The sequence below is a fragment of the Chelonoidis abingdonii genome, chromosome 2, assembly GCF_003597395.2.
Source record: "Chelonoidis abingdonii isolate Lonesome George chromosome 2, CheloAbing_2.0, whole genome shotgun sequence".
NCBI classification, from domain to species: Eukaryota; Metazoa; Chordata; order Testudines; family Testudinidae; genus Chelonoidis; species Chelonoidis abingdonii.
This window is the reverse complement of record NC_133770.1, coordinates 151,539,759-151,549,763: the sequence shown is the minus strand read 5'-3', so window position 1 is coordinate 151,549,763 and position 10,005 is coordinate 151,539,759. Positions and strand designations below refer to the sequence as shown.

General features: G+C 60.8%; 2 protein-coding genes across 2 annotated transcripts in view; one reads left to right on the top strand and one right to left on the bottom strand.

The window, feature by feature from the left end:
* The window catches only part of ANKRD39 (ankyrin repeat domain 39), a 6,142-nt gene extending 5,951 nt beyond the window's left edge, over positions 1–191 (bottom strand). Inside the window, exon 1 of the mRNA XM_075063391.1 lies at positions 20–191. Coding sequence (XP_074919492.1) covers positions 20–191 — 172 coding nt within the window. The remainder of the gene's footprint in view (positions 1–19) is intronic.
* The window catches only part of CNNM3 (cyclin and CBS domain divalent metal cation transport mediator 3), a 330,211-nt gene that overhangs the window by 34,290 nt on the left and 285,916 nt on the right, over positions 1–10,005 (top strand). The window lies entirely within an intron of this gene.

The following is a 10,005-nucleotide window of genomic DNA, read 5'->3' as shown; positions in this document are numbered from 1 at the left end:
GGCGCTCCGCGCTGCCTACGTCCGGCGCCGGAACGGCGGGGGGCGGGGGTTCGAGGACCCACGGGAGCTCCGGAGGCGGCCAACCTGTCGTCCCGCCAGCCGGAGCCGGAACCGAGGGACTGACACTGGGCGAGTCCAGCGGCCTTGGCGGAGCGGGCTTGGAGACGCCCCGCCGCGGGCTCGGCCCGCATGGCTCCGCTCGGCCTGCGCCTCCTGTGCTCTGGCCCACTGGGCGGCCGTGCCGGCGTGCAGCAGGACGGCGAGAGGGACTCGAGAGCATGGTACCAGGGACACGGCGCTGCCTGCCTGGCAAGAGGTGCGTCTACCGCCCTTCTCGTGGCTCTTGTCGCCTGGGGAGCGAGAGCGGGACTGATCGCGCCGGGGGGCGGGCGCTCAGACGGCTGGCGGGCGGGGCGGGCGGGGGGTTAGCGGGCTGCCAAGGCTGCGGCGGGTCTGTGTGGGGAAGCGGGTCCTGCTCTCCTCCACGCGCCGGGCTCAGCTTCGCTCTCTCTCTAGGGGTGTGGCTGTGCTGGACGGGAGCTGGCGCTCCGAAGCTGCTGGTGGAGAAGCGAGTGGATCCACAAAACCCGAACCTGGCCGGCTACACGCGGCTGGTGATGCCGTGATGCGCGGGACGTCGTGCCTCGCGCCTGTCGCAGTGTGCACCGGGCTGCAGTGCCGTCCCGCACGGGGGCGCTGTGCCCGGGCTCGGGGATCTCTCCTGCGTGCAATTCTGACATGTGATCAGTGCCTGCCGTGTTTGCTGGTTCCAGTCAGTAGAGCAGGACCATAGAAAGATAGAGAGAGTTGGCAAAAGACCATCCCTGTCGGCTTAACACGAGACGTTCTTTCATGGACTAAATAGATAAAAAAGTCATATATAAAAATGTGAAACTAGACAACTTACAAAGATGATATAGGCAAACAGCACGGAATGCCAACCGGCAAGATTAAGGAAGTGAAAAGGAGTGTCATCGATAAGTGGATATTCACTCACGGGAAGCTCATGCTCCAATACATCGATGTTAGCTAATAATGTGCCACAAGAACTCTTGCTGGCTTCTGTAAGAAGACATCAAAAGAAGTTGCAACATTACTTCAGGAGGAGTGGAGGGAAACCAGACCCGAGTTTATATGCATAATACGTTAGAAGCAAGAGGAATGACCAAAGACAGGGTAGGTCCCACTGCCGCAGTGAGGAGGAGATACAGTTAAAGGAAACATTGAATATGGCAGAGATGCCTATGACTTCTTTGTTTCGGTCTTTCACTGGGAAGTGAAAGAATTGGCTGAGCATTAGTGAGTAAACGGGAAGCGGGTTAGGTTGTCGCAAGATGAAAATAATAAAAGAAGAGCAAGTTTAACATCACGTAGGAAAAGACTTCTAGATGTCCTGGCAAGTCTTCACAGGGCTCTGTTTGAAGAGCATCCCTTAGAAGATACTTCAAGGAGTAACAAGGATTTTACTGAGCCTTCTAGCTAATGTATCGTTGATAGAATCTATGGGAGATGAGGAGAGATTCCCATAAGACATAGGAGACTAAGGGCAAGTTATAGGTGGCCCACGAGGTTACGAAAATGGGAAATTAATAACAGACGATACCCAGGACTACAGACAGTGTAGTTAACCTGTGCCAGGGAAGATTAATGGTAGCAAGTAACTTAAGGAAAGAATGCAAATCACGTGAAAGGTGTAAATTGATTGGAAGGAGCTCAGCAATGGATTTGTTAAAATGATACAAATCATGTCAAATACCATCTGACAGCTTTCTTTATAAGGATAAGAGTCTTGGGGATAAGGAAGAGTGGTATGTGTGTCCACTAGATGACTTTAGTAGCATTTGATGAGCGGTCCTCCATGATATCTATCGATAAACTAGGCACTATACAACCTAGATGGGCTACTATAGAGGTGGGCATAGAGTGTTGATTAACGCATAACTATCAGAGAGTTGGTTGTTTAATGGCGGTTCCCAATCCGCTGTGAGCGGTATAATAGGTGGGTTCTGCAGGGGTCTGTTTGTGACCTAGCTCTGTTCAATATCGTGCAGTCACGACTGATATTGATAGAAAGTAACTGCTTATTAGATTTGCGAGATGATACGCAAATCGGGAAGGGATTGCAACTGCTGTTGGCAGACCAGAGGTCATAATTCAAAATGAGTTGGAGAAAGTGGGTGAAGTAAACAGATGAAGTTTAACAATGAGACAAAGGAGAATGCTCCACTTAGGTAAAGAAAGAATCAGTTTAACACATAGCAAATGAGGAAGCAGACCTGTCTACGGCAAGATAACGCGCCGAAAAGCGGGATCGACGGCTTATATGTGGATCTCACAACGCTAAATATGAGGACAGTGTGATGATCTTCTTGAGCCGCCAGGGGGCGCCCGAAGCGCAGGGACCGGGGGGGCGCAGCCAGGCCGGGCTCCTCCCACGTGCGCCCCGGAGGGCAGGGGACCGGCTCCCCTTGGCCGGGCCTGGGTGTCCTGGTCTCTGTGCCCGGGTGGCAGCCAGCGGTGCCAGGCCCCGGGCGCCTTTCATCCGGGCTGAGCCCGGGCGGACGCGCTGCACCAAGGGACGTTCAGGCCTCGCCCGCGGCTGGGCAGGTCCGCGCCGGGCACAGGGCCGTGATCTGGGCAGGGCAGCGCCCGCAGGATGTGGGCACAGGGCAGTGCAGGGAAGGGTGACGTCCAGAGACGTGTCCCAGGGTGCAAAGAGCCATGCTGGAGCTAGGCTGGGAGTCTGAGAGCTCCAGCCCCGCCGCGACTACCGGCCCCAGGGTTCCTGCTGGGATGGGGGGTCGTGCCCCGCATATCCTGTCCCCGCGGCCACTCTCCCGGTAGAGCGGCCACAGGGACACTGGGGACAATCCCGAGCCTGTCGCCATGGGCACTGAGCACCTGGCAGCTTTCCGGGTCAGCGACCTCTGAAAGGGGCCGGTGCTGAGAGAGCCTGGCAGGTGGCAGCCGATCTCCCCACTGGCTGTGAGGGGCACCCAGGAAACTCAGTAACCCAGGCAGGGGCTTTGATCGGGCTGGAACCTCCCACCCCCACCTGCACTCCAGACACTCAGGTCCCAGCAGGTCTCGTTGGGGACAGAGAAGAGCTTCCCCGCATACCACAAGGCCTGCTAGGAGCCCCTCTCACTAGCCCCCCGCCCCAAAGCACCAGGCATCCACACTGCTTGGGGCAAAGCGAGCCTCGGGGCCTGGGGACAAGCAGGCAAAAAGCTTCACAGGCCCCAAAGCTCCAGGGGGAGCAGGGGAGGCCCCTCTAATTTACAGGCCCCTCTCCCTCTGCTCCCCTGCCCTGCAGACCCATGGCACAAGCCCCACACCCAGCCCCTTTCCTCTGAGGTCGCTCTGCAGTTCCCAGCCCCCCCGCCGAGCAGGCCATGCCCATACAACTGATCCATCCAGATGGCTGAATTACAGCCCGTCCTTGGCCTCCCTCCAGAGCAGGATCCCAGCCCTGCCTGCTGCCCACAGCTTCCAGCCCTCCTGCCAGCAGCGCTTCCAGCTCGGGCACTGACGTGCTAGAGAGCCATGCCAACTCCCTACCAGCCAGCTTCAGCCCCGCAGCCCTGCCCATCAGTGTAAATTACCAGGGGGAGGGTTGAGATGGTGCACCTGGGCAGGGCCACCCAGAGGATTCAGGGGGTCTGGTGTCTTCGGTGATGGGTCCCGGGGCAGAAGGCCCCCCCACCATGGGTCGTCGGGGCACTTCGGTGGCGGGTCCCGGAGTGGAAGGACCTCCCGCCACCGAATTGCCGCTGAAAACCCCAGAGAGGAAGAAGCTCCAGGGGCCCAGACCCTGAGAGAGTTTTCCGGGGCCCCCAGAGTGAGTGAATGACTCTGCTCCAGGAGCCCCAAAAAACTCTCGTGGGGGCCGCTGTGGGGCCCAGAGCTTGGGGCAAATTTCCCCACTTGTCCCCCCCCAGGCGGCCCTGCAGCTGGGAGCTGGGCCAAGCCTTCCCCAAATCACCGAACGCATGCCTCCACCAGATGTGCATGAGCCAAACACGGTGGGGCGGCTCAGATCGCCCCCAGGTGGGCAAGGCCCCTGCCCCATGGTTCTTCTAGCATGGGCCTTATCCCATCTGGCTGGTGACCTCGAGCACACAGGGAGTGGCTTGTCCTATGCAGGGTCAGCAGTGATCGGTGTGGTTTGGTAACCCCACGTGAGGTGGGGCTCCCCTCTCAGCGTCCTGGCTGGCCGCCTCTGCAGCCGTCGCCCTGTGCTCCCCACACAGTGCCCAAGCGCACCCTGAAATTAACCCATTAGCCTTCCCATTAGGGGAGAGCCCTGACCCCAAATGACAGGCAGCCCTGGCCAGATGCAGCCCGAGTGCCTGTCATTTTGGAGCTCCCTGGCTTAATTACAGCCTCTGTTCAGAGCTGTGGGCTGCTGCTCACATCCGGCACTGGCTCACTCCTCAGCGCTGGCGTGGCCCAGCCAGGCCTCAGATTGCAGCCCGGGGTGAGCGGGAGGCCAGGCAGCCACTGGCACTGTCGTGGCTGAAGCTCAGAGCACGTCCCCTGACATGGAGCCCCGGGGGGAGGTGTTACGGTTGCAATTCTCGGCTCTTCTGTGGACTTTCTGGGTGACCCTGGGCCAGTCACTGCCCTCTCTGCCTCAGTTTCCACCTCTAGAATGGGGCTAATGAACCTTCCCCATCTCTCTGGTTTACATGGTTTTGGGCAGGCTCTGTCTCTCACTCTGCTTGTTCAGGGCCTGGCTCAACAGGCCCCTGATCTTTCCTGGGCCCGCTAGGTGCAGCTCTAATACAGGGCAATTCATCTTGGCATTGGGCTAATGCAACCCTGGAGAGGGCAGAAGGCCAGACCTTGCTGTGTCCCGGGATGCAGGCTGGATTGCAATGGGTCCTGGCTGATGGCCATGGCGGGGGTGCCAAGGGGAACAGCAGGGGAGGTGCAGGCTCTGGAACTGGGCTGGGCCTTCCTCCGAACAGTGGCGTTACAGGAACCTGCTTGTCGCTGTTGCTGGAGCCTGCCAGGCCCCTCCTATGGTGCCCTGTGCCAGGGAGGGGCGGGGAACTTAGCCCCCCAGGTGCTGCCTGCAGGTGCCAGCTGCTCCACATGGCAACAGGCCAGTGCAGCTTGTTGACTGCAGCAATTTCCCACAGGGCCCCGCAGTGCCAGCCGGGACAGGAGGGCGAGCGATGCATTGTGGGTACTTTGTGGGCAGGTCCAGTCCATTGTAAACAAGAGGCACTTCTCAGGAGATGGCTGCAGGGAGGGGGAGAGGGGATTTCTGAAACACCCCCCCACCCCGAGGGCCCAGGCCCCTGGCTGAGACTCAACTGCATCCATGGACCTGAACTGCCAGGATGACATGCTCCCTAGTGGACCACCAGCAGCTCTGGGCTGGGCTGGGAAGGGTCCAGTGGGGAAGGATCTTCACTGGGCACATTCCAGCCTTTTCTTGCTGGCCCAGCATGGGTCCCCAGCCCCCCTGCGCCGCTTGCAGCCCTCCAGGAAGCCCTAGCATTGGGGGGCTCTGAGGAAAGGCCCTGCTGGAGACAATCCATCTCCCCCCTTGCCCCAAGAAAGGGCCTGCCAGGCTGCTCCTGGAGAAATTGCGTGTGCCCCTGGGCAGCAGGAGGAGGCTGTTCTTCCCCAGAGCAGACTGTGCTGGCATCACCGCCGAGGTTCCCAGTGGGGCTTGTGGGGGGCCAGCAGGCTGGCTCAGGGGGATCTGGCCTTTCCCACGCTGAGCTGCAGCGCGTAGCCTGAAGGTGACAGCCCAGCAGCCAGCCCCTGCGTCAGCTTCCCATTCATTGCAGGGCTGCATAACCCAGCCCCGAGGAGCTGCCCTTTCCCAGGATGGGAAGCTTGGGCCATGAGAGCAGAGCCAGGCTCCTTGCAAGAGCTGCCTCTCCCTTGAGCCGAATTCCTCCAGGGGAAAGGACTTGACTCAGCAGTGCCAGGAAGCAGTGGCCAGGCAGAGCATCCCCCCTCCCGTGGCATGAAGGCACCGATTCACCTGGGACGCGCAAGATTGCCGCTGACTGGAAAAACTGAGACTCGAACCTGACACCCTGCCCTAACCACTAGACTGTGCTCCTTCTCGGAGCCTGGCATAGAATCTAGGAGTCCTGACTCCTAGCCCTGCTCCAGCCCCTAGCCATGATTGCGCTAGCTCCTCCGAGCAGGGAGGGGGGGGACTCAAAGCACTTTGCAAAGTGGAGTCGGTATTGTTAGTCCCAGTTCACAGCTATGGAAACTGAGGCACAGCAAGGGGAAGGGACTTACTCAAGGTCAGCCAAAGTCAGTGGCTGAGTTGGGGATAAAACCCAGGAGTCCTGACTGTCTCTCCTGTGCTAACCACTAAAGTACCCCCCCACACACACTCTCAGCACAGGAAATAGAACCCAGGCATCCTGATGCCCAGCCCCATGCTCTAACCATTAGACACGATTGCTGCTGTCTCCTCCTCATGAAGCTTCTTCCTGCGTGGGGTGGGTGTGAAGGAAAGAGCACCCCAGACTGCCATGTGAATGGCCCAGCAACGTCCATCTCTGCCTCGGGCCAAGGGTCCAGGACAGCAGTGTGGGAGGAGCAGGCTGGCCAGAGAAGCCATGGAGAGAATACGGCCCCTTGGTGCTTTCCTGGGGGGCCGGGGGGAGCTCTGCAGCCCCATTTCCCATAATCAAGCATAATCCCTGTGTCTCCTTTGGGGATTGGGCCCAGCCCCACTGAGCCAGGCACCAGTGCTGGGAAAACCTGTGACCCTGTCCCCATCCCTGGGGCTCACATGGCCGCCCTGACCCCATCTCCCTCCCGCAGCCCTGCCAGCTGGACAGCGGCCAAGCTGCGCTCCAGGATTCCCAGCGCTGCCCCCTGCGCTCAGAGGGGCCGAGTGGGCCCAGCTCGCTGCTGTGGGAAAGCCTGGGAACGGGCCCGGCGCTCTTTCTGGGACACTTCTTTTCCCAGCTGAGCTCGTGTTTGTTTTCCTTAGCAGGCTGGGCCTGGGCCGGGTCTGACGCACGCTGGTGCGTCGCTGGGCTCGGGGCCCTGTCACATTCCCCCCTCCCCCCACTGAGCAACTCTGGGATCACGCTGGCAGCAGGCCCCATAGCAGAGAGGCTGGAGACTGAAATTTCTCCATGGAAATTTCACATGCGAATCGCACCCAGCTGTGGGCGCCAGCAGAGGGCGCTGCAGCCAGTGACCAGCCCCCCCGCCGCCCCCCCAGTGTCCCCAGGAGTACAAACTTTGGGAGGCTAAATTCATTAACCCTTGCAAGGCGGGAGAGGGCTGGCAGGAAGGGCCCCCCCCCCCCCCCCCCCAGATGGAGACAGGTGCCCCTGCCCCTCCCCAGCACCCTACGAGTTGATCCATGCTGGGGTCTCCCTAGAAACACCAGGGTGCCAGGCCGGCCTGTTGGCCCACCTGCCCCAGAACCCCAGCTGGCAGAGAGATGATCTGCCCGCCGAGGGGCAGTCCCATGGGAAGGTCTCCCCTCGCAGGGCTGGGGGGAGTGGCCCAGGCCCGGGACACTCTGCTGTTACACAAGCTGCTTCCCAGAAGTTCTCCTCAGGGCAGGAAGATGAAGGGCCAGTGAGGACGTGCACAGACAGAGCCACCATGAGACAGCCCACAGCCACTCTCAGGTTTGGGGAGTGGCCTGTGGGAGCCTGCCCTGGGCCCCTGGCATGGCCACCACCAGCTGGCCAGGCAGCACCTCACCCACCAACCTGGGGCTCTGACAACAGGCCCAGCAAACCCCACTGGCAGGGCCCGGCAGCATGCTGGTGGGCCCCTCATTGTGAGGGTGAGGGGGAACCTGGCCTCAGGCCACAGCTCCCCCCAGCCCTCTAGGGCCGGCTGGCTCCCAGCTTACACGGTTCTGTCCCCACAGCCTGGCTTCCTGGCAGCTCCTGCCTCCCTCCCTCCCACTCCTTGACACATTCCCTGGGTACAGTGCTGCGACTGGCAAGGGCCCAGCACGGCCACATCCGCTGTGCTGCACGCCTGGAGCGGAGGGCAGTGCCTCGCACGGCCGCAGGCAGGGACCCAGCCACCTGCTCTGAGGCAGGGCTAGAAGTCAGGGTTCCTGGGATCTCCTCTTAGCTTGGGTGCCAACATGCTGGGTGGCCTGAGCTGGCTCTGCCTCTGCCTCGGTTTCCCCTGCTGTAAGGGGTAGGCAGGAGGAGCAATGCTATGCTCCCATGAGGATCATTTATGAGGGAAGCGGTTGAGGCTGCTCTCCAGCTGTGCAGGGTGGGGGGATGGCCCTCCTCCCGCACTTTGCTGGCTCTGCTTTCTCCAGCTGTTTCCGGTAATTAATTAGCAAAGATGAGAAGCCAGGACTGGAGAGCGAGTTCTGGTGCTGCACGGCCATGGGAAGGAGCCACCCGGCTGAGAAGGCCTCCCTGCAGCACAGGAGCCATGATCCTCTCCCCTCCCACCTTCCTGCTTTGCTCCCCCCTACCCCCGCCCCATGGAGCACCCCTGCCCCAGTGCCAAAGGGCTAGAGAAAGCAGACCCCTTGCCTGGGCCCAACATGGCACATGCCCCCCCCCACCTTCCCTCGGCAAAGGAGCTGGCCAGGGTCCACTGCCCCTCTGGTAAAGGCTCAATAGTACCAGCTCCCTCCCCCGCCACAAGAGGGCACAATGGCACTGGCCTGCAGGGGCCAGGAGAACCCCATCCATACCCAGGGCTTGGGGGCAGAGAAGGGCCCTGAGCGCATGGCCCCCCTAGGAGGATCGCGCCGGTCCCCATGAATGCTGTACAGCTTGGACTACCCAGGGGTCAGCAACCTATGGCACACGTGCCAAAGGCAGCATGCGAGCTGATTTACTGTGGCACGCTGCTGCCAACCCCTGATCCTGGCCACCAGCCCCACTCGGCCCCGCTGCCAGCCCCGGGGTCCCGGCCCCACTCAGCCCTCTGCTGGCCCCGGGGTCGCCGCCACCAGCCCTGCTCAGCCCACTGCTGGCCCAGGGTTCTGTCCATCCGCCGGCCCCTGTAAATCTAAAATGTATTATCTGCACACGAAACCTTAAATTACCATCAATAAATGAAGAGCTGGGACACCACTTCTGAGAGGTTGCCGACCACTGGACTACAGGGGAGTCAGACTGGTGAGAAAGGGCCTGGCTGTTTGTGTGGATTTAACTGGGATTGACTGGGGCTCAGGCCAGCCAGCCCCGAGAGCAGCCAGCACTGGGGCAGCCCTGCTGAGGCCCCACAAAGCAGGCAGCTGGCAGCAGGGAGCAAGCCCCTGGCCACACTCCTGGGAACTCCCCACATGGCTGCTCTTAGGGCAACCTGGCCAGGCGCCAACCCCCTCCTCCACTTTCACATCACCCCTCCAGCGAGTGGGGCACTGGTCCTGACTAGCTCTGCCCCTAGAGGGTTAAACCTGTTAGCACTTGCTCTGGCTTCAGCTCACCTGGAGAGTGACAAGGTGGCAGCGAATGTTTGAAGCAGCACGACAGTCTGAGGCACAGCCAGGCAGGAGGGAGACTGGGGAATCTCTCAGGCTCTGGGGTTTGGGTACAAACATCACCACTCTGGCAAAGGGAAGGCCTGTGGCTTTCAAGGCAGAGCTTGCTTGGGGTGGCCACAGTCCTGAGAGGCGCCTGCAGGCAGGGACGCTGGGATTGAGCCACAAAGCCGGCAGGAGGGGAGGGTTCAAATGCCAACGAGTGAGATGATCAGTAGGGGGCCCTGAGCCCCCCTAGCCTGATGCCCCAGGGCAGGCAGAGCACAGCACAGCACAGATCCACACGTGCCTGTCCTCATGGGGGCGCAGCAGGATCAGGCCCCTCTCTATAGGGACGTGAGCCTTGGCACATGGCGGCAGTACCAGAGCAGATGAAACCTGGGGGTCCTGGCTTGTGGTGAGGGGGGACCCCAGCCAGCCCATGCACCGATCCCAAGAGGGGTGGGAGCAGAGGGGGGCTGAGGAGGGAAGAAAAAGCTGCAAGAGGCTCCCCCCAAGCCACAGAAACCTCCTGCCCCCCAGCCCGC